Source organism: Melopsittacus undulatus, chromosome 30 (assembly GCF_012275295.1).
Source record: "Melopsittacus undulatus isolate bMelUnd1 chromosome 30, bMelUnd1.mat.Z, whole genome shotgun sequence".
NCBI lineage: Eukaryota > Metazoa > Chordata > Aves > Psittaciformes > Psittaculidae > Melopsittacus > Melopsittacus undulatus.
In genome coordinates this window covers 267417-292917 of record NC_047556.1, presented here as the reverse complement: position 1 = coordinate 292917, position 25501 = coordinate 267417, and the positions used below count along the sequence as shown (strand labels likewise).

Sequence of the window (25501 nt, the reverse complement as noted above, 5' to 3'; positions counted from 1 at the left end):
GGTCTATGGGGTGGATATGGGGGTCTATGGGGCTGCAGAGCCAGCGTCTGTGGGGCAGCCGTGGGGCAGGAGGCGCGGAACTCGGACAGGATCTTCTCCTCTGCACCTATGGGGTGATATAGGGCACATATGGGGTGAGTTATGGGGAGATATGGGGTTCTATGGGGTGGATATGGGGGTCTATGGGGTGAATATGGGGGTCTATGGGGTGGATATGGGGGTCTATGGGGTGGATATGGGGGTCTATGGGGGCTATGGGCCTGCAGAGCCAGCGTCTGTGGGGCAGCCATGGGGCAGGAGGCGCGGAACTCGGACAGGATCTTCTCCTCTGCACCTATGGGGTGATATATGGGGTTATATGGGGTTTATATGGGGTTTATATGGGGGTCTATGGGGTGGATATGGGGTGGATATGGGGGTCTATGGGGTTTATATGGGGGTCTATGGGGTTTATATGGGGTGGATATGGGGGTCTATGGGGGGTATGTGGGGCAGCCGTGGGGCAGGAGGCGCGGAACTCAGACAGGATCTTCTCCTCGGCACCTATGGGGTGAGATATGGGGTGAGATATGGGGTTATATGGGGGTCTATGGGGTGGATATGGGGGTCTATGGGGTGGATATGGGGTTATATGGGGTGGATATGGGGGTCTATGGGGGGCAGCCGTGGGGCAGGAGGCGCGGAACTCGGACAGGATCTTCTCCTCTGCACCTATGGGGTGAGATATGGGGTTATATGGGGTTTATATGGGGGTCTATGGGGTGCATATGGGGTTTATATGGGGGTCTATGGGGTGGATATGGGGGTCTATGGGGGGGATATGGGGGTCTATGGGGGGTATGTGGGGCAGCCGTGGGGCAGGAGGCGCGGAACTCGGACAGGATCTTCTCCTCTGCACCTATGGGGTGAGATATGGGGTTATATGGGGTTTATATGGGGGTCTATGGGGTGGATATGGGGGTCTATGGGGTGGATATGGGGTTCTATGGGGTGAGATATGGGGTTATATGGGGTTTATATGGGGGTCTATGGGGTGGATATGGGGGTCTATGGGGTGGATATGGGGGTCTATGGGGTGGATATGGGGTTCTATGGGGTGGATATGGGGGTCTATGTGGGGCAGCCGTGGGGCAGGAGGCGCGGAACTCGGACAGGATCTTCTCCTCTGCACCTATGGGGTGAGAATGGGGTGAATATGGGGGTCTATGGGGGGGATATGGGGGTCTATGGGGTGGATATGGGGTTCTATGGGGGGTATGTGGGGCAGCAGTGGGGCAGGAGGCGCGGAACTCGGACAGGATCTTCTCCTCTGCACCTATGGGGTGAGATATGGGGTGAGAATGGGGTTTATATGGGGGTCTATGGGGTGGATATGGGGGTCTATGGGGTGGATATGGGGGTCTATGGGGTTTATATGGGGGTCTATGGGGGGTATATGGGGTTTATATGGGGTTCTATGGGGGGTATGTGGGGCAGCCGTGGGGCAGGAGGCGCGGAACTCGGATAGGATCTTCTCCTCTGCACCTATGGGGTGAGATATGGGGTGAGAATGGGGTTTATATGGGGGTCTATGGGGTGGATATGGGGGTCTATGGGGTGGATATGGGGGTCTATGGGGGGCAGCCGTGGGGCAGGAGGCGCGGAACTCGGACAGGATCTTCTCCTCTGCACCTATGGGGTGAGAATGGGGTTATATGGGGTGAATAGGGGTGAGTTATGGGGGTCTATGGGGTGAATATAGGGGTCTATGGGAACTTGGCCACAATCTTCTCCTCGGCACCTGTGGAGAGATGGGGGTTATGGGGTGAATATGAGGGCCTATGGGGGTCTATGGGGTGAATATGGGGGTCTATGGGGGGGATATAGGGTGAATATGGTGCTGTATGGAGGTCTATGGGGTGAATATGGGGATCTATGGGGGTCTATCCCCATCCATTGGGTACCACATAGTGATGCTCTCCTGCATCCCTATCCATTGGGTACCACATAGTGATGCTCTCCATCCCCATTGGTACCCATAGTGATGCTCCCATTCTCACCCCATAGTGATGCTCTCCTGCATCCCTCCATCTCCATCTCTTGGGTACCACACAATGATGCTTTCCCCCTTGAATCCCCCTATAACATGCATTGGTTCCACCCCATCCAGCCCCATATATGTGCCCCATAGACTGTACCATTGATGAGATAGGGGTGGTTGCAGCACTTGCGCAGCTCCATCATGGTGTTGAGCAGGTTGGGCATGTTAACCCCCCCATAACCCCCAATGGCTCTGCCCCCCATCCAGCCCCATATATGGGCCCCATAGACCCTACCATTGATGAGATAGGGGTGGTTGCAGCACTTGCGCAGCTCCATCATGGTGTTGAGCAGGTTGGGCATGTTGGCAGCCCCAGCCCCACGTGCCAGGAAGGAGAAGTTCCTCTCTAGGATGGCCCTATAGAAACGTTTCTGGATGTTGGTCAGCTCCACCTCAATGATGGTTTCCTGCTTCGGGGCCAGGTTCTTCTCCACGTCCTCCTTCAGGCGGCGGAGCATCATGGGCTTCAATAGGGCCTGCAGCTGCTGGACCTATAGGGTAATGTATGGGGTGAGCATCACTATGGGGTGAGCATCACTATAGGGAGCAATGGGGACAGCATCATGGGCTTGAGGAAGGCTTGGAGCTGCTGGACCTATGGGGAGCAATGGGGTGAGTTATGGGGTGAGCTATGGGGTGAACAATGGGGACAGCATCATGGGCTTGAGCAGGGCCTGGAGCTGCTGGACCTATGGGGAGCAATGGGGTGAGTTATGGGGTGAGCTATGGGGTGAACAATGGGGACAGCATCATGGGCTTGAGCAGGGCCTGGAGCTGCTGGACCTATAGGGATCAATGGGGTGAGTTATGGGGTGAGCTATGGGGTGAGCAATGGGGACAGCATCATGGGCTTCAATAGGGCCTGGAGCTGCTGGACCTATAGACATCAATGGGGACATCACTATAGGGATCAATGGGGTGAGTTATGGGGTGAGCAATGGGGACAGCATCATGGGCTTGAGCAGGGCCTGGAGCTGTTGGACCTATGGGGTACAATGGGGTGAGCTATGGGGTGAGCATCACATCACTATGGGGTGAGCAATGGGGACAGCATCATGGGCTTCAGGAGGGCCTGCAGCTGTTGGACCTATAGAGGTAATGTATGGGGTGAGAGCATCACTATGGGGTGAGCAATGGGGACAGCATCATGGGCTTCAATAGGGCCTGGAGCTGCTGGACCTATAGAGAGAAATGGGGTGAGTTATGGGGTGAGCTATGGGGTGAGCTATGGGGTGAGCAATGGGGACAGCATCATGGGCTTCAGTAGGGCCTGCAGCTGCTGGACCTATAGGGATCAATGGGGACATCACTATAGGGAGCAATGGGGACAGCATCATGGGCTTGAGGAGGGCTTGGAGCTGCTGGACCTATAGGGTAATGTATGGGGTGAGCAATGGGGACAGCATCATGGGCTTCAGTAGGGCTTGGAGCTGCTGGACCTATAGGGTAATGTATGGGGTGAGCAATGGGGACAGCATCATGGGCTTCAATAGGGCCTGCAGCTGTTGGACCTATAGGGGGTAATGGGAACATCACTATAGGGAGCAATGGGGACAGCATCATGGGCTTCAATAGGGCCTGCAGCTGCTGGACCTATAGACATCAATGGGGTGAGCATCAGTATGGGGATCAATGGGGTGAGCTATGGGGTGAGCAATGGGGACAGCATCATGGGCTTCAATAGGGCCTGGAGCTGCTGGACCTATAGACATCAATGGGGTGAGCAATGGGGACAGCATCATGGGCTTCAGTAGGGCCTGGAGCTGCTGGACCTATGGGGAGCAATGGGGTGAGCAATGGGGACAGCATCATGGGCTTCAGTAGGGCCTGGAGCTGCTGGACCTATAGAGAGCAATGGGGTGAGCTATGGGGTGAGCAATGGGGACAGCATCATGGGCTTGAGCAGGGCCTGCAGCTGCTGGACCTATAGGGTAATGTATGGGGTGAGCTATGGGGTGAGCAATGGGGACAGCATCATGGGCTTGAGGAGAGCCTGCAGCTGAAGGACCTATAAAGGTAATGGGGTGAGCATCAGTATGGGGTGAGCAATGGATAGGGATGCAGGAGAGCATCCCCATGTGGTACCCAATGGATGGGAATGCAGGAGCATCACTATGGGGTACCCAATGGATGGAGATGAGAGCATCCCTATGTGGTACCCAATGGGTGATGGAGATGGAGGGATGCAGGGGAGAGCATGCCTATGTGGTACCCAATGGATGCAGACCCCATCCCCATGTGGTACCCAATGGATGGGGATGCTCTCATCCCTATATGGTACCCAATGGATGCAGACCCCATCCCTATATGGTACCCTATGGATGGGGATGCTCTCATCCCTATACGGTACCCTATGGATGGGGATGCTCTCATCCCTATATGTTACCCTATGGATGCATAGGGCCGGATCCCGCCCCCATCCCTATGTGGTACCCAATGGATGCAGGAGAGCATCCCTATGTGGTACCCAATGGATGGGGATGCAGGAGAGCATCACTGTGTGGTACCCAATGGATGCATGGGACAGCATCCCTATATGGTAACCAATGGATGCATAGGGACAGCATCCCTATATGGTACCCAATGGGTGCACAGGGACAGCATCCCTATATGGTACCCAATGGATGCATGGGACAGCATCCCTATATGGTACCCTATGGATGCATAGGGACAGCATCCCTATATGGTACCCTATGGATCCATAGGGACAGCATCCCTATATGGTACCCTATGGATCCATAGGGCCGGACCCGCCCCCATCCCCATAGCAACCCCCATCCCTTTACCTGCTCCTCAGTCTTGAGGTCCCCAAAATCCTTGAGGAACTCGGCCTCGGATGGGAACTGGGAGGGCTCCAGGAAGTGCAGGAGGCTGAAGAGCTCCTCCACTGTGTTCTGTAGGGGGGTGCCTGTCAGCAGCACCTTGTGCTCCTATGGGGGGGACAGAACCCCTTTAGATCCCATTCATACCCTTTAGATCCCATTCATACCCTTTACATCCCATTCATACCCTTTACACCCCATTCATACCCTTTAGGTCCCATTCATACCCTTTAGATCCCATTCATACCCTTTACATCCCATTCATACCCTTTACACCCCATTCATACCCTTTAGGTCCCATTCATACCCTTTAGATCCCATTCATACCCTTTAGATCCCATTCATACCCTTTAGGTCCCATTCGTACCCTTTAGATCCCATTCATACCCTTTAGATCCCATTCATACCCTTTAGATCCCATTCATACCCTTTAGGTCCCATTCATACCCTTTAGGTCCCATTCATCCCATTTAGGTCCCATTCATACCCTTTAGATCCCATTCATACCCTTTAGATCCCATTCAACCCCTTTACATCCCATTCATACCCTTTAGATCCCATTCATACCCTTTAGATCCCATTCATACCCTTTACGTCCCATTCATACCCTTTACATCCCATTCATACCCTTTAGGTCCCATTCATACCCTTTAGGTCCCATTCATATCCTTTAGATCCCATTCATACCCTTTAGGTCCCATTCATACCCTTTAGGTCCCATTCATACCCTTTACATCCCATTCATGCCCATTAGATCCCATTCATACCCTTTAGGTCCCATTCATACCCTTTAGATCCCATTCATACCCTTTAGATCCCATTCATACCCTTTAGGTCCCATTAGACCCCCCACTGGACCGCATTAGATCCCTTTAGACCCCCTTCAGACCAGTTTAGATTCCCATTAGACCCCCATTAGACACCTTTAGACCCCATTAAACCCCCTTTAGACTCCCTTTAGACCCCATTAGATCCCATTAGACCCCCTTTAGATCCCTTTAGACACCTATTAGACCACTTTGGACCCCATTAGACTCCATTTAGACGCCATTAGACCCCTTTACACCCCATTAGACCCCATTGAGCCCCCATTAGACCCCCTTTAAACCCCATTAGACCCCATTACACCCCCATTAGACTCCCTTTAGACCCCATTAGACCCCCTTTAAACCCCATTTACCCAAAATTAGACCCCCATTAGACCCCATTTAGAACCCATTAAACCCCATTAGACTCCATTAGACTCCATTTAGACCCCATTAGACCCTATTTAGACCCCATTAGACTCCTTTAGACTCCCTTTACACCCCATTAGACCCCCTTTAGAGCCCATTAGACCCCATTTAGACCCCTCTAGACTCCATTAGACCCCATTAGACCCTATTGAACCTCCAGTAGACCCCATCAGACCCCCTTTAAACCCCATTATACCCCCATTAGACCCCCTTTAGACCCCATCAGATCCCCATTAGACCCCATTTAGACCCCTCTAGACCCCTTTAGACCCCATTAGACCCTATTGAACCCCCAGTAGACCCCATTAGACCCCCTTTAAACCCATTAGACCCCTATTAGACCCCATTAGACCCCCATTAGACCCCATTAGACCCTATTTAGACCCCATTAGACCCCTTTAGACCCTATTAGACCCCATTACACCCCATTGAAACCCCAATAGACACCATTGAACCCCCATTAGACCTCCATTTACCCCCATTAGACCCCATTATACCCCCTTTAAACCCCATTAGACCCCATTAAACCCCATTAGACCCCATTAAACCCCCATTAACCCCCATTACCCCCCATTACCCCCCATTAACCCCACTGTATCCCATTGTGCTGACCAGGTCCATGTGCTTGAGGCTGTCGAGCAGCTTGCAGTGCCTGTTCTTGAGCCGATGAGCCTCATCAATGACCACACAGCGCCACTCGATCTCCCGCAGCTCCGGGCACTCAGACAGGATCATCTCAAAGGTGGTGATGAGAGCGTCGAACTTGTAGGCACCGGGGATTAGACGGCCCTGAATGGGGGTAATGGGGTTAATGGGGGGCAGTGGGGGTCAATGGGAGTCAATGGAAGTCAACGGGAGTCAATGGGAGTCAATTGAGTCAATGGGGATCAATGGAAGTCAATGGTGGTCAATGAGCATCAGTGGAGTCAATGGAAGTCAAAGAAAGTCAATGGGAGTGAATGGGGGTCAATGGCGTCAATGGGAGTCAATGGAGTCAATGGGAGTCAATGGGAGTCAATGGGCATCAATGGGGGTCAATGGCGGTCAATGAAGTCAATGGAAGTCAATGGGAGTCAATGGGAACGTGGTGATCAGGGCGTCGAACTTGTAGGCACCGGGGATTAAACGGCCCTAAATAGGGGGTAATGGGGTTAATGGGAGTCAATGGGATCAATGGGAGTCAATAGGGGTCAATGAGAGTCCATGAGACTCAATGGGAATCAATTGGAGTCAACTGAAGTCAATGGAAGTCAATGGGAGTCAATGGAAGTCAATGGAAGTCAAAGAAAGTCAATGGGAGTGAATGGAGGTCAATGGGGGTCAATGGGGATCAATGGAAGTCAATGGAAGTCAATGGGAGTCAATAACAGTCAATGGAGTCAATGGGAGTCAATGGTGTCAATGGTGGTCAATGGGAGTCAATGGCGTCAATGAGGATCAATGGAAGTCAATGGGAATCAATGGGAGTCAATGAAGTCAATGGGAATCAATGGGCATCAATGGAGTCAATGGGAACGTGGTGATGAGTGCGTCGAACTTGTAGGCACCGGGGATCAAACGGCCCTAAACAGGGGGTAATGGGGTTAATGGGGGCAATGGGATCAATGGGAGTCAATGGGCATCAATGGCGTCAATGGTGGTCAATGGGAGTCAATGGCGGTCAATGGAGGTCAATGGTGGTCAATGAGAGTCAGTGGAGTCAATGGCAGGCAATGGGTGTCAATGGAGGTCAATGGAGTCAATGGAGTCAATGGAGTCAATGGAAGTCAATGGAGTCAATGGAGGTCAATGGAGTCAATGGAGTCAATGGAGTCAATGGAGTCAGTGGAGTCAATGGAGTCAATGGAGTCAATGGAGGTCAATGGAGTCAATGGAGTCAATGGAGTCAATGGAGTCAATGGGAGTCAATGGAAGTCAATGGAGTCAATGGAGTCAATGGAGTCAATGGAGTCAATGGAGTCAATGGGAGGCACTGGGATCAATGGGAGTCAATGGGCTCACCCTGGCATCCTTGCAGTACATCTCATACTGCTGTATCATCTGCCTGGAGGCCAGGCTCCCATGGTACACGATGGTGTTCATGTGGGTCCAGGCCCCGAACTCGCGCTCCCAGTTAGCAATGGTGGATAATGGGGCGATGACCAGGAAGGGACCATGGACACCGGAGCCATGGACCTGCTGCAGGAAGGCAATGGACTGGATGGTCTTGCCCAGGCCCATCTCGTCTGCCAGGATGCAGTTCTGACTGGGGGGGGAGAGCAGCAGCATCAGCATCATCATCTTCATCATCATTGTATCATCATTGTACCAGCATCATCATTGTATCATCATCATCATTGTATCAGCATCATCATCATCATTGTATGAGCATCATCATCATCATCATCATTGTATCAGCATCATCATCATCATTGTATCATCATCATCATCACCATCATCAAGCATCATCATCATCATCATCATTGGCATCAGCATCATCCATCATCATCATCCATCATCATCATCATCATCCATCATCATCCATCACCATCATCATCATCATCATTATCCATCATCATCATCATCATCATCATCCATCATCATCATCCATCATCATCATCATCATCATCATCATCATCATCATCATCATCATCATCCATCATCATCCATCATCCATCATCATCATCACCATCCATCCCCATTCATTCCCATTCATCCCCATTCATTCCCATTCATTCCCATTCATTCCCAGTACCCCCATCATTCCCAGTACCCCCTTACCGGTTGTACCAGTTGAACAGGAGCCAGTTGACCCCTTCCAGTTGGTATTCCCATCCATCATCATCATCATCATCCATCCCCATCCATCCCCATTCATTCCCATCCATTCCCATTCATCCCCATCCATCCCCATCCATCCCCATTCATCCCCATTCATTCCCATTCATCCCCATTCATCCCCATCCATCCCCATTCATTCCCATTCATTCCCATTATCCCCATCCATCCCCATCCATCCCCATTCATTCCCATTCATTCCCATTATCCCCATTCATCCCCATTCATCCCCATCCATTCCCATCCATCCCCATTCATCCCCATTCATTCCCAGTACCCCCATCATTCCCAGTACCCCTTACCGGTTGTACCAGTTGAACAGGAGCCAGTTGACCCCTTCCAGTTGGTATTCCCATCCATCATCATCATCATCCATCATCATCATCATCATCATCATCCATCCCCATCCATCCCCATTCATCCCCATTCATCCCCATTCATCCCCATTCATTCCCATTCATCCCCATTCATTCCCATTCATCCCCATTCATCCCCATTCATTCCCAGTATCCCTTACCGGTTGTACCAGTTGAACAGGAGCCAGTTGACCCCTTCCAGTTGGTATTCCTGACCATCATCATCATCATCATCATCATCCATCCCCATCCATCCCCATCCATCCCCATCCATCCCCATCCATCCCCATCCATCCCCATTCATTCCCATCCATCCCCATTCATCCCCATCCATCCCCATCCATCCCCATTCATTCCCATTATCCCCATTCATCCCCATTCATTCCCATTATCCCCATCATTCCCAGTACCCCTTACCGGTTGTACCAGTTGAACAGGAGCCAGTTGACCCCTTCCAGTTGGTATTCCCATCCATCATCATCATCATCATCCATCCCCATCCATCCCCATTCATCCCCATCCATCCCCATTCATCCCCATTCATCCCCATCCATCCCCATCCATCCCCATTCATTCCCATTCATCCCCATTCATTCCCATTCATTCCCAGTACCCCCATCATTCCCAGTATCCCTTACCGGTTGTACCAGTTGAACAGGAGCCAGTTGACCCCTTCCAGTTGGTATTCCCATCCATCATCATCATCATCCATCATCCATCCCCATTCATTCCCATTCATCCCCATTCATTCCCATTCATTCCCAGTACCCCCTTACCGGTTGTACCAGTTGAACAGGAGCCAGTTGACCCCTTCCAGTTGGTATTCCCGGAGCTGGTTCTGGTTCTTGTATTCCTGACACGGCTCCAGCTTCTTCCAGGCCCCAGCTTGGGGTCGGGGCTGCCATGGACCCATAGGGAACAGTGGGACCCACGTCAGGCCCCATAGAGACCCATTGACCCCATAGAGACCCAGTGACCCCATAGAGACCCATTGACCCCATAGAACCCCCTTTACATGCACACAGACCCCATCAGATCCATCCCCATTGACTTCCATTGACCCCAAACCCCCTTTAGATGCCTTCAAGACCCCATAGACCCATCCCTATTGACCCCAAACCACCTATAGATGCCTTCAAGACCCCATAGACCGCATAGACCCCATCCCCATTGATCCCCATTGACCCCACAGACCCCATCCTCATTGATCCCCATTGACCCCACAGACCCCATCCTCATTGATCCCCATTGACCCCATAGACCCCATCCCCATTGACTCCCATTGACTCCCATTGACCCCAAACCCCCTTTAGATGCCTTCAACCCCCCATATCCCTCCCTAACCACCCCCCATAGACCCCATATGTCTCTATGGGGCAGCCACAACCAGACCCCAAACCACCCCCCATAGACCCCATAGGTCTCTATGGGGCAGCCAGAACCAGACCCCAAACCACCCCCCAAGTGCCCCATAGATCTCTATGGGGCAGCCACAACCGTCCCCATCCCTCACCATTGACTCCCATTGACTCCAAACCCCCTTTAGATGCCTTCAAGACCCCATATCCCCCCCTAACCACCCCCCATAGACCCCATAGATCTCTATGGGGCAGCCACAACCAGACCCCAAACCACCCCCCATAGACCCCATAGGTCTCTATGGGGCAGCCACAACCATCCCCATCCCTCACCATTGACTCCCATTGACTCCCATTGACCCCCTTTAGATGCCTTCAAGCCCCCATAGACCCCATAAAACCCAGTCCCATTGAGCCCCATTGACCCCATAGACTCCATCCCCATTGAGCCCCATAGACCCCATCCCCATTGAGCCCCATTGACTCCCATTGACTCCAAACCCCCTTTAGATGCCTTCAAGCCCCCATAGACCCCATAAAACCCAGTCCCATTGAGCCCCATTGACCCCATAGACCCCATCCCCATTGAGCCCCATAGACCCCATCCCCATTGAGCCCATTGACCCCACAGACCCCATCCCCATTGAGCCCCATTGACTCCCATTGACTCCCATTGACCCCAAACCCCCTTTAGATGCCTTCAAGACCTCATATCCCCCCCTAACCACCCCCCATAGACCCCATAGACCCTATAGACCCCATATGTCCCTATGGGGCAGCCACAACCATCCCCATCCCTCACCATTGACTCCCATTGACTCCAAACCCCCTTTAGATGCCTTCAAGACCCCATAGATCTCTATGGGGCAGCCAGAACCAGACCCCAAACCACCCCCCATAGACCCCATAGATCTCTATGGGGCTGCCACAACCATTCCCATCCCTCACCATTGACTCCCATTGACCCCCTTTAGATGCCTTCAAGCCCCCATAGACCCCATAGATCTCTATGGGGCAGCCAGAACCAGACCCCAAACCACCCCCCATAGACCCCATAGACCCCATAGATCCCTATGGGGCCACCACAACCATCCCCATCCCTCACCACCCGCTTGAGCTCCGGGATCCTGGCCTGGATCCGCTTGAATTCCTCAATCTTGGCTTCATCCACATCCTCCTGCAGCTCCCAAGTGCTGTCCTCATAGGGCAGAGAGCACCACTTGACCAGGTAATACACCACAGGCTGCAATGGGGGAGATACAGGGATTAGGGACCATTTTGGGGCATTTTGACCCATTTTTGGGTCATTTTGACCCATTTTGGGGTCATATTGACCGTTTTTGAAGTCATTGACTGTTTTTTGCCACATTTTGGGGTCATTTTGACCATTTTTTGTCACATTTTGGGGTCGTTTTGCCCATTATTTGCCCCATTTTTGGGTCATTCTGTCTATTTTGGGGTCATTTTGCCCCATTTTGGGGTCGTTTCACCCCATTTTGGGGTTACTTTGCCCATTATTCACCTCATTTTGGGGTCATTTTGCCCATTATTTGCCCCATTTTGGGGTTGTTTTGCCCCATTTTGGGGTCATTTCACCCAATTTTGGGGTCATTTTGTCCATTTTGCAGTCATTTTGCCCCATTTTGGGGTTGTTTTGCCCATTTTGGGGTCATTTTGCCCATTTTTTGGCCCATTTTGGGATTGTTTCACCCCATTTTGCCCATTATGGGGTCAATTTGCCCATTATTTGCCCCATTTTGGGTCATTTTGCCCATTTTTGGGTCTTTTTGCCCATTTTGGAGTCTCTTTGCCCATTATTTGCCCCATTTTGGGGTCGTTTTGCCCATTTTTGGGGCATTTTGCACCATTTTGGGGTCATATTGACCAGTTTTGAGTCATTGACTATTTTTTGCCCCATTTTGGGGTCATTTTGCCCATTATTTGCCCCATTTTGGGGTCGTTTTGCCCATTTTTGGGGCATTTTGACCCATTTTGGGGCATTTTGACCATTTTTGGGTCATTTTGACTATTTTTTGCCCCATTTTGGGGGCATTTTGACCATTTTTTGTCACATTTTGGGGTCGTTTTGACCATTTTTTGCCCCATTTTGGGGTCATTTTGCCCATTATTTGTCCCATTTTGGGGTCATTTCTCCCATTTTTGGGTCATTTTGACCCATTTTTGGGTTGTTTTGCCCATTTTTGGGGTCATTTCACCCATTTTTGGGTCGTTTTGTCCTATTTTATGGTCATTTTGCCAATTTTTGTCCCATTTTGGTGTCGTTTTGCCCATTATTTGCCCCATTTTGGGGTCATTTCACACAGTTTTGGGGCATTTTGACCCATTTTGGGGTTGTTTTGTCTATTTTTGGGTCATTTTGCCCATTTTGGGGTCATTTTGACTATTTTTTGCCCCATTTTGGGGTCATTTTGACTATTTTTTGCCCCATTTTGGTGTCGTTTTGACTATTTTTTGCCCCATTTTGGGGGCATTTTGGCCATTTTATGTCCCATTTTGGGGTCATTTCACCCCATTTTGAGTCATTTTGACCCATTTTGGGGTCATTTTGACTATTTTTTGCCCCATTTTGGGGTTGTTTTGCCCATTTTTTGCCCCATTTTGGTGTCGTTTTGACCATTTATTGCCCCATTCTGGGGTTGTTTTGCCCCATTTTTGGGTCATTTTGTCTATTTTGGGGTGATTTTGCCCATTTTTTGCCCCATTTTAAGGTCATTTCACCCATTTTTTGCCCCATTTTGGGGTCATTTTGCACAATTTGGGGTCATTTTTCCCCATTTTGGGGTCTCTTTGCCCATTATTTGCCCCATTTTGGGGTCAGTTTGCCCCATTTTGAGGTGGTTTTGCCCCATTTTGGGGTCATTTTGACCATTTCTGCCCCATTTTGGGGTCACTTTGCCCATATTGGGGTCATTTTGTCTATTTTGGGGTCATTTTGCCTATTATTTGTCCCATTTTGGGGTCATTTTGCCCATTTTGGGGGTAATTTGACCCATTTTCAGGTCATATTGCTGTCCTCATAGGGCAGAGAGCACCACTTGACCAGGTAATACACCACAGGCTGCAATGGGGACATAGGGATTGGGGACCATTTTGGGGTCATTTCTCCTGTTTTTGGGTCATTTTGACCCATTTTTGGGTTGTTTTGCCCATTTTTGGGGTCATTTCACCCATTTTTGGGTCGTTTTGTCCTATTTTATGGTCATTTTGCCAATTTTTGCCCCATTTTGGGGTCATTTTGCCCATTATCTGCCCAATTTTGGGGTCATTTTGCCCATTTTGGGGTCATTTTGCCCATTATTTACCCCATTTTGGGGTCTCTTTACCCATTATTTGTCCCATTTTGGGGTCGTTTTGCCCCATTTTTGGGTCATTTTGTCTATTTTGCGGTTGTTTTGCCCCATTTTGGGGTCATATTTCCCATTTTTGAAGTTATTGAATATTTTTTGCCCCATTTTGGGGTCATTTTGCCCATTTTGGGGTCGTTTTGCCCCATTTTGGGGTCTCTTTGCCCATTATTTGCCCCATTTTGGGGTCATATTTCCCATTTTTGAAGTTATTGAATATTTTTTGCCCCATTTTGGGGTCGTTTTGCCCCATTTTGGGGTCTCTTTGCCCATTATTTGCCCCATTTTGGGGTCATTTCACCACATTTTTGGGGCATTTTGACCCATTTTGGGGCATTTTGACCCATTTTGGGGTCATTTTGCCCATTTTTGAGTCATTTTGACTATTTTTTGCCCCATTTTGGGGTCATTTTGCCCATTTTTTGACCCATTTTGGTGTCGTTTTGACCATTATTTGCCCAATTTTCGGGTTGTTTTGCCCCATATTGGGGTCATTTTGACCATTTTTGGGTCATTTTGACCATTTCTGCCCCATTTTGGGGTCACTTTGCCCATATTGGGGTCATTTTGTCTATTTTGGGGTCATTTTGCCTATTATTTGTCCCATTTTGGGGTCATTTTGCCCATTTTTGGGGTAATTTGACCAATTTTCAGGTCATATTGCTGTCCTCATAGGGCAGAGAGCACCACTTGACCAGGTAATACACCACAGGCTGCAATGGGGACATAGGGATTGGGGACCATTATGGGGTCATTTTGACCCATTTTGGGTCATTTTGACCCATTTTGGGTCATTTCGACCCATTTTTGGGTCATTTTGACTATTTTTTGCCCCATTTTGGGGTCATTTTGACCATTTTTTGACCCATTTTGGGGTTGTTTTGCCCCATTTTAGGGTCAGTTTGCCACATTTTGGGGTTGTTTTGCCCCATTTTGGGGTCATTTTGACCATTTTTGGGTCATTTTGACCATTTCTGCCCCATTTTGGGGTCATTTTGACCATTTTTGAGTCATTTTGACTATTTTTTGCCCCATTTTGGGGTCATTTTGACTATTTTTTGCCCCATTTTGGGGGCATTTTGACTATTTTTTGCCCCATTTTGGGGTCTCTTTGCCCATTATTTGCCCCATTTTGGGGTCATTTCACCCAGTTTTGGGGCATTTTGACCCATTTTGGGGTCATATTGACCAGTTTTGAGTCCTTGACTATTTTTTGCCCCATTTTGGGGTCACTTTGCCCATTATTTGCCCCATTTTTGGGTCATTTTGCCCCATTTGGGGTTGTTTTGCCCCATTTTAGGATCACTTTGCCCCATTTTGGGGTTGTTTTGCCCATTTTGGGGTCTCTTTGCCCATTATTTGCCCCATTTTGGGGTTGCTTTGCCCATTTCGGGGTGGTTTCGCCCCATTTTGGGGACAGTTTTCCCCATTTTGGGTCATATCACCCCATTTTGGGCTCATTTCACCCCATTTTGGTGTCATTTTGCCCATTTTGGGCTCATTTTGCCCATTTTGGGCTCATTTCACCCCATTTTGTGCTCATTTTGCCCATTTTGGGCTCATTTCACCCCATTTTGGGCTCATTTTGCCCATTTTGGGCTCATTTTGCCCATTTTGGGCTCATTTCACCCCATTTTGGGCTCATTTCAGCCCATTTTGGGCTCATTTCACCCCATTTTGGGCTCATTTCACCCCATTTTGGGCTCATTTTGCCCATTTTGGGCTCATTTCACCCCATTTTGGGCTCATTTTGCCCATTTTGGGCTCATTTCACCCCATTTTGGGCTCATTTTGCCCATTTTGGGCTCATTTCACCCCATTCTGGGCTCATTTCACCCCATTTTGGGCTGATTTCATCCCATTTTGGGCTCATTTCACCCCATTTGGGCTCATTTCACCCCATTTTGGGCTCATTTTGCCCATTTTGGGCTCATTTCACCCCATTTTGGGCTCATTTTGCCCATTTTGGGCTCATTTTGCCCATTTTGGGCTCATTTCACCCCATTTTGGGCTCATTTCAGCCCATTTTGGGCTCATTTCACCCCATTTTGGGCTCATTTCACCCCATTTTGGGCTCATTTTGCCCATTTTGGGCTCATTTCACCCCATTTTGGGCTCATTTTGCCCATTTTGGACTCATTTCACCCATTTTGGGCTCATTTCACCCCATTTTGGGCTCATTTCACCCCATTTTGGGTACCTCTCACCCCTCACCTCTCCATTGTCCTTGTCCACACTATGGGACTCATCCAGGATTCGATCCACTTCCACATAGTCAGGGTTAAAGGGCTCTTCATCCTGGGGATGGGGGGAATGGAGATCAATGGGCCATAGAGAACCATTAAGGACCATTGAAGACCATAAAGACCATTAAAGGACCATAAAGAACCATTAAGGACCATAAAGGACCTTTAAAGGACCATAAAGGATCATAAAGACCCATAAAGGACCATAAAGAACCATTAAAGGACCATAAGGGACCATTAAGGACCATAAAGGACCATTAAAGACCATAAAGAACCATTAAAGGACCATAAAGAACCATTAAAGGACCATAAAGGACCATTAAAGATCATAAAGAACCATTAAAGGACCATAAAGAACCATTAAAGGACCATAAAGGACCATAAAGGACCATAAAGAACCATTAAAGGACCATAAAGAACCATTAAGGACCATTAAGAGACCATAAAGAACCATAAAGAACCATTAAAGGACCATAAAGAACCATTAAAGGACCATAAAAGACCATTAAAGGACCATAAAGGACCATTAAGGACCATTAAAGAACCATTAAAGGACCATAAAGGACCATTAAGGACCATTAAAGGACCATTAAGGACCATTAAAGATCATAAAGAAGCATTAAGGACCATAAGGGACCATTACACGACCATTAAAAGACCATAAAGGACCATAAAGAACCATTAGAGAACCATAAAGGACCATTAAAGATCCATTAAGGGACCATTAAGGACCATAAAGAACCATTAAAGAACCATTAAAGGACCATACTGGACCATACTGGACCATAATGGACCATAACTGAACCCTGATGCACCACAATGGACCCTAATGGGCCATAATGCAGCCCATGACCACAATGGACCATAGTGGACCACAAAGGACCATAAAAGACCATATAAAACCATAAAGGACCATAATGGACCCATTGAACCATTCAAGGACCATAAAGGACCATATAGAACCATAAAGGACCATTCAAGGACCATAAAGGACCATATAGAACCATAAAGGACCATTCAAGGACCATACAGAACCATAGAGAACCATAAAGGACCATTCAAGGACCATAAAGGACCATATAGAACCATAAAGGACCATTCAAAGACCATATAGAACCATAAAGAACCATAATGGACCATAAAGGACCATTATAGACCATAAAGGATTACAATGGACCAGAATGGACCATAAATGACCACAGGACCATAAAGGACCATAAAGGACCACAATGGACCATAAAGACCCATTAAAGCACCATATAAAACCATATAGAACCATATAGGACCATAAAGACCCATTAAGGGACCATAATGGACCATAAATGGACCATAAAGAGCCATTCAAGGACCATAAAGGACCCTATAGAACCCCATAGAACCCCACAGACCCCACAGAACCCCATAGACCCCATAGACCCCCATAGACCCCACAGACCCCATAGACCCCATAGACACCCCATAGACCCCATAGACCCCATAGAACCCCATAGAAGCCCATAGACCCCATAGACCCCATAGAACCCCACAGACCCCACAGAACCCCATAGCCCCCATAGAACCCCATAAAATCCCATAGAACCCCATAGACCCCATAGACCCCATAGACACCCATAGACACCCCATAGACACCCATAGACACCCATAGACACCCCATAGACACCCATAGACACCCCATAGACACCCATAGACACCCCATAGACCCCATAGACCCCATAGAAACCCCATAGACACCCATAGACACCCATAGACCCCATAGACCCCATAGAAACCCCATAGAAACCCCATAGAACCTCATGGAAGAAGTGCCTCATCTGGCTCATCTTGGTCTTGAAGCGCTTGAGCTTCTGATGGATCCTCTTGTCCTTCTCCAGCTGGTCAATGGTGGCCCATTCACAGTGCAGGTAGGAGCTATGGGGCAGCAATGGGGCAGCAATGGGGCAGCAATGGGGCAGCAATGGGGCAGCAATGGGGCAGCAATGGGGCAGCAATGGGGCAGGAATGGGGCAGGAATAGGGCAGCAATGGGGCAGCAATGGGGAAGCAATGGGGCAGGAATGGGGCAGCAATGGGGCAGGAATGGGGCAGCAATGGGGCAGCAATGGGGCAGCAATGGGGCAGCAATGGGGCAGCAATGGGGCAGCAATGGGGCAGGAATGGGGCAGCAATGGGGCAGGAATGGGGCAGCAATGGGGCAGCAATGGGGCAGCAATGGGGCAGGAATGGGGCAGCAATGGGGCAGCAATGGGGCAGCAGTGGGGCAGGAATGGGGCAGGAATGGGGCAGCAATGGGGCAGCAATGGGGCAGAAATGGGGCAGGAATGGGGCAGCAATGGGGCAGCAATGGGGCAGGAATGGGGCAGGAATGGGGCAGCAATGGGGCAGCAATGGGGCAGCGATGGGGCAGGAATGGGGCAGGAATGGGGCAGCAATGGGGCAGCAATGGGGCAGGAATGGGGCAGCGATGGGGCAGGAATGGGGCAGCAATGGGGCAGGAATGGGGCAGCAATGGGGCAGCAGTGGGGCAGCAATGGGGCAGGAATGGGGCAGCAATGGGGCAGCAATGGGGCAGCAGTGGGGCAGCAATGGGGCAGCAATGGGGCAGCAATGGGGCAGCAATGGGGCAGGAATGGGGCAGGAATGGGGCAGCAATGGGGCAGCAATGGGGCAGCAATGGGGGCACAGCAATGGGGCAGCAATGGGGCAGCAATGGGGCAGCAATGGGGCAGCAATGGGGCAGCAATGGGGCAGGAATGGGGCAGCAATGGGGCAGCAATGGGGCAGGAATGGGGCAGGAATGGGGCAGCAATGGGGCAGCAATGGGGCAGGAATGGGGCAGCAATGGGGCAGCAATGGGGCAGCAATGGGGCAGCAATGGGGCAGCAATGGGGCAGGAATGGGGCAGAAATGGGGCAGCAATGGGGCAGCAATGGGGCAGCAATGGGGCAGCAATGGGGCAGCAATGGGGTACAATGGGGCAGCAATGGGGCAGGAATGGGGCAGCAATGGGGCAGCAATGGGGCAGCAATGGGGCAGGAATGGGGCAGCGATGGGGCAGCAATGGGGCAGCAATGGGGCAGGAATGGGGCAGCAATGGGGCAGCAATGGGGCAGGAATGGGGCAGCGATGGGGCAGCAATGGGGCAGCGATGGGGCAGCAATGGGGCAGGAATGGGGTAGCAATGGGGCAGGAATGGGGCAGCAATGGGGCAGCAATGGGGCAGCAATGGGGCAGGAATGGGGCAGCAATGGGGCAGCAATGGGGCAGCAATGGGGCAGGATGGCACCACCGAGCCGCCCCATTGGCTGCCTGCCCCCCAAGCTGTGTTCCTATTGGCTGCCCACCCCCCAAGCTGTGTTCCCATTGGCTGCCCACCCCCCAAGCTGCGTTCCCATTGGCTGCCTGCCCCCCAAGCTGTGTTCCCATTGGCTGCCTGCCCCCAAGCTGTGTTCCTATTGGCTGCCCAGCCCCCAAGCTGTGTTCCCATTGGCTGCCTGTGTCCCCAAGCTGCGTTCCCATTGGCTGCCTATGTCCCAAGCTGTGTTCCCATTGGCTGCCCACCCCCCAAGCTGTGTTCCCATTGGCTGCCTGCACCCCAAGCTGTGTTCCCATTGGCTGCCCACCCCCCAAGCTGTGTTCCCATTGGCTGCCTGTGCCCCAAGCTGTGTTCCCATTGGCTGCCTGCACCCCAAGCTGTGTTCCTATTGGCTGCCTGTGCCCCAAGCTGCGTTCCCATTGGCTGCCTGTGCCCCAAGCTGCGTTCCTATTGGCTGCCTGTGCCCCAAGCTGCGTTCCTATTGGCTGCCTGTGCCCCAAGCTGTGTTCCCATTGGCTGCCTGCACCCCAAGCTGTGTTCCTATTGGCTGCCTGTGCCCCAAGCTGTGTTCCCATTGGCTGCCCACCCCCTAAGCTGTGTTCCTATTGGCTGCCCACCCCCCAAGCTGTGTTCCTATTGGTTGCTTACTAGTTCTTGTACTTGACGAAGAACTCTTCTGTCTCCACTGATTGGCCAGAGGGAAGCTATGGGGAGAACACATAGAGCCCCATTGAGATGCATTGAAGCCCCATAGAGACCCATTGACCCCATAGAGCCCCATTGACCCCATAGAACCCCATTTAGATGCATTCAAGCCCCATAGAATCCATCCCCATTGAGTCCCATTGAGCCCCATTGACCCCATAGAGCCCCATTGAGATGCATTCAAGCCCCATAGAACCAACCCCATTGACCCCATAGAGCCCCATTTAGATGCATTCAAGCCCCATAGAGCCCCATTGACCCCATAGAACCCCATTTAGATGCATTCAAGCCCCATTGAGCCCCATTGACCCCATAGAACCCATTTAGATGCATACAAGCCCCATAGACGCAGCCCCATAGAGCCCCATTGACCCCAAACCCCATTTAGATACATTCAAGGCCCCATAGACCCCATAGACCCAGGCCCCATTGAGCCCCATTGAGCCCATAGAACCCCATTGAGATGCATTCCAGCCCCATAGAGACCCATTGACCCCATAGAACCCCATTTAGATGCATACAAGCCCCATAGAGCACCATTGACCCCATAGAGCCACATTGAGATGCATACAAGCCCCATAGACCCAGCCCCATTGACCCCATAGAACCCCATTTAGATGCATACAAGCCCCATAGACCCCATTGACCCCATAGAACCCCATTTAGATGCATACAAGCCCCATAGAGCCCCATTGACCCCATAGAACCCCATTTAGATGCATTCAGGCCCCATAGAGACCCATTGACCCCATAGAACCCCATTTAGATGCATTCAAGCCCCATAGACCCCATCCCCATTGACTCCCATTGACCCCAAACCCCCTTTAGATGCCTTCAAGACCCCATAGACCCCACAGACCCATCCCCATTGAGCCCCACTGACCCCAAACCCCCTTTAGCTGCCCTCAAACCCCCATAGACCCCATAGCCCCATTGAGCCCCATTGACCCCATAGACCCCAAACCCCCTTTAGATGCCTTCAAGACCCCATAGACCCCATAGCCCCATCCCCATTGAGCCCCATTGACCCCATAGACCCCATAGCCCCATCCCCATTGACCCCATTGACCCCATAGCCCCATCCCCATTGAGCCCCATTGACCCCATAGCCCCATCCCCATTGAGCCCCATTGACCCCATAGACCCCAAACCCCCTTTAGATGCCTTCAAGACCCCATAGACCCCATAGCCCCATCCCCATTGAGCCCCATTGACCCCATAGACCCCATAGCCCCATCCCCATTGACCCCATTGACCCCATAGCCCCATCCCCATTGAGCCCCATTGACCCCATAGCCCCATCCCCATTGAGCCCCATTGACCCCATAGCCCCATCCCCATTGACCCCATTGACCCCATAGACCCCTCACCTCCTTCTTGACCACCCTCATGGACAACACCTTGTCCACAATGGCTGCGTCCTCCTCACTGGGGTTCTCCTATAGGGACACAAGACAGGGATCAATGGGTCACCATGGATCCCAATGGATAACCCAATGAAATCCAATGGATAACTATGGATAACCAATGGATAACCAATGGATAACCATAGACAACCCAATAGATGACCATGGATGACTATAACCCTATGGATAACCATAGATAACCCAATGGAACCCAATGGAGAGCCATGAATAACCATGGATGACCCAATAGATAACCATGGATAACCCAAGGGATGACCATGGATAACCCAATAGATACCCCAATGGATAACCATGGATGACCATGGATAACCCAATGGATAACCCAATAGACAACCATGGATAACCCAATGCATACCCATAACCCAATGGATGACCATGGATGATCATATCCCAATAGATGAGCATGGATAACCCAATGGATGCCCATAACCCAATGGATCCCCATAACCCAATAGATGCCCATAACCCAATGGATAACCATGGATACCCTATGGATGACCCAATGGATGACCATGGATAACCCAATGGATACCCATAACCCAATGGATGACCATAAATGATCATATCCCAATGGATAACCATGGATACCCAATGGATGACCCAATGGATAACCCAATGGATACCCATAACCCAATGGATGACCATGGATGATCATATCCCAATAGATAACCATGGATAACCCAATGGATAACCATGGATAACCCAATGGATGCCCATAGATAACCATGGATGACCCCAACCCCATAGATAACCCTAACCCAATGGATAACCATGGATAACTCAATGGATTACCATGGGTAACCCAATGGATGCCCATAGATAACCATGGATGACCCCAACCCCATAGATAACCCTAACCCAATGGATAACCATGGATAACTCAATGGATTACCATGGGTAACCCAATGGAACCCAATGGATAACCCAATGGATGCCCATAACCCAATGGAACCCAATGGGACCCCATAGATCCCCCCACCCCATAGCCCCCTAGCCCCATAGCCCCATAGCCCCATAGCCCCATAGCCCCATATCCCCCTAGCCCCATAGCCCTCACCACAAAGAACTGCATGGAGGGCAGGGCCCCCCCCTCAGCCTCGGGGGGCACTGGGGGCACTGGGGTCACTGGGGGTCGCGTGGGGCCGATGACATCGAGTTCTTCCTCCTCCTCCTCTTCATCATCAGTGATCTTGATGTCCAGGTCCTCAGTGTACTTCTTGCGCTTCACCTGCCGGTTGGAGCGCCGCTTCTGGGGGGAGGGGGGGGGTTAGTGTGGGGCAGGGTGTGGGGCTCAATGTGGGGCAGGGTGTGGGGTGCAGTGTGGGGCAGGATGTGGGGCAGGGGGGGGTCAGTGTGGGGCTGGATGTGGGGCTCAATGGATGTGTGTGTGTGGGGCAGGATGTGGGGCACAATGTGGGGCACAATGTGGGGCTGGAGGTGTGTGTGTGGGGCTGGGTGTGGGGCACAATGTGGGGCTCAATGTGGGGATGGATGTGGGGTGCAGTGTGGGGCAGGATGTGGGGCAGGATGTGGGGCAGGGGGGGTCAGTGTGGGGCTGGATGTGGGGCTCAATGGATGTGTGTGTGTGGGGCAGGATGTGGGGCAGGGGGTGTGGGGTGTGGGGCTTAATATGGGGATGGATGTGGGGCGTGGTGTGGGGCACAGTGTGGGGCAGGATGTGGGGCAGGGGGTGTGGGGCTCAATGTGGGGCACAGTGTGGGGCACAATGTGGGGATGGAGGTGTGGGGATGGAGGTGTGGGGATGGAGATGTGGGGCAGGATGTGGGAGATAGAGGTGGGGCACAACGTGGGGCACAATGTGGGGCAGGATATGTGGGGCGTGGGGCTTGGTGTGGGGATGGATGTGGGGCACAATGTGGGGCTGGAGGTGTAGGGTGTGGGGCTCAATGTGGGGCTGGATGTGGGGCAGGATGTGGGGCTGGAGATGGGGTATGGGGCACACTATGGGGCAGGAGATGGGCTGTGGGCCAGGCTATAGGGCAGGAGATGTGCTATGGACCACGCTATGGGGCAGGAGATGGGCTATGACCCACGCTATAGGGCAGCACAGCCCCCATAGCAGCCCATGGGGCAAGCTATGGGGCAGCCCATAGGGCAGCAGTGGGGCAGCCCATAGGGCAGCTATGGGGCAGCCCATAGGGCAGCTATGGGGCAGCCCATGGGGCAGCTATGGGGCAGCCCATAGGGCAGCTATGGGGCAGCCCATGGGGCAGCTATGGGGCAGCCCATAGGGCAGCTATGGGGCAGCCCATGGGGCAGCTATGGGGCAGCCCATGGGGCAGCTATGGGGCAGCCCCATACCTGGACGCTGGGCTCCTCCTCCAGCCGTGGGGCAGGCGCAGGCAGGGCCTCAGTGTCAGAGGTGTCGGAGGACGGGTTCCGCTTGCGCTTCTTGCCCACAACGGGGGTGATGGTGCTGGGGGGGCAATGGGGACAATGGGGTTAATGGGGCTATAGGGGCTATAGGGTCAATGGGGTCTATGGGGTCAATGGGGGTAATGGGGTAATGGGGGCAATGGGGCAATGGGGGTAATGGGGGTAATGGGGTCAATGGGGGTCAATGGGGTAATGGGGGTAATGGGGGCAATGGGGCAATGGGGGTCAATGGGCACCCAATGGAGCTCAATGACATCAATGGAGCTCAATGGTATCAATGGAGCTCAATGGTATCAATGGAGCTCAATGGAGCTCAATGGCATCAATGGAGCTCAATGACATCAATGGAGCTCAATGGGCTCAATGGGCACTCAATGGCATCAATGGGCACCCAATGACCTCAATGGGCACCCAATGGCATCAATGGAGCTCAATGGGCACCCAATGGGGCTCAATGACCTTAATGGGCACCCAATGGCCTCCATGGGCACCCAAAAACCTCAATGGAGCTCAAGGGGCTCAATGGGCATCCAATGGCATCAATGGAGCTCAATGGGCACCCAATGGAGCTCAACGACCTCAATGGCCATCAATGACTTCAATGGGCACCCAATGAGTTCAATGACATCAATGACTCAATGGGCACCCAACGAGCTCAATGACCTCAATGACCACCCCACACCCCCAATAGACATCAATGGCCACCCAACAGCCTCAATGGGCACCCAACAACCCCAATGACTTCAATGGGCACCCAATGACATCAATGGGCACCCAGTGACCTCAATGACTTCAATGGGCACCCAATGACCTCAATGCCCACCCAACAACCCCAATGACTTCAATGGGCACCCAATGAAGCTCAATGACCTCAATGACGTCAATGGACACCCAATAGAACTCAATGACCTCAATGACATCAATGGGCACCCAATGATCTCAATGGTCACCCAATGGAGCTCAATGACCTCAATGAACATCAATGACATCAACACCCACCCAACAACCCCAATGACATCAATGGGCACCCAATGATCTCAATGGGCACCCAATGACCTCAATGACTTCAATGGGCACCCAATGACATCAATGCCCACCCAACAACCCCAATGACATCAATGGGCACCCAATGGAGCTCAATGACATCAACGACTCAATGGGCACCCAATGGCCTCAATGCCCACCCAACAACCCCAATGACTTCAATGGGCACCCAATGACCTCAATGGAGCTGAATGGTCACCCAATGGAGCTCAATGACCTCAATGCCCACCCAACAACCCCAATGACTTCAATGGGCACCCAATGACCTCAATGGGCACCCAATGGAACTCAATGACATCAATGACTCAATGGGCACCCAATGGAACTCAATGACCAC

The 25501-nt window shown here is 51.4% G+C and overlaps 1 protein-coding gene across 1 annotated transcript in view; it reads right to left on the bottom strand.

The window, feature by feature from the left end:
• The window catches only part of CHD8 (chromodomain helicase DNA binding protein 8), a gene marked incomplete at its 3' end in the record, with an annotated part of 90963 nt that overhangs the window by 47627 nt on the left and 17835 nt on the right, over positions 1 to 25501 (bottom strand). The window contains exons 8-19 of the mRNA XM_034072505.1: positions 24046 to 24160; positions 22781 to 22972; positions 21667 to 21735; positions 20240 to 20295; positions 18070 to 18187; positions 16248 to 16331; positions 11774 to 11911; positions 10087 to 10208; positions 8139 to 8382; positions 6750 to 6926; positions 4867 to 5010; positions 2316 to 2571 (exon numbers count right to left, since the gene is read on the bottom strand). Coding sequence (XP_033928396.1) covers positions 2316 to 2571; positions 4867 to 5010; positions 6750 to 6926; positions 8139 to 8382; positions 10087 to 10208; positions 11774 to 11911; positions 16248 to 16331; positions 18070 to 18187; positions 20240 to 20295; positions 21667 to 21735; positions 22781 to 22972; positions 24046 to 24160 — 1715 coding nt within the window. The remainder of the gene's footprint in view (positions 1 to 2315; positions 2572 to 4866; positions 5011 to 6749; positions 6927 to 8138; positions 8383 to 10086; positions 10209 to 11773; positions 11912 to 16247; positions 16332 to 18069; positions 18188 to 20239; positions 20296 to 21666; positions 21736 to 22780; positions 22973 to 24045; positions 24161 to 25501) is intronic.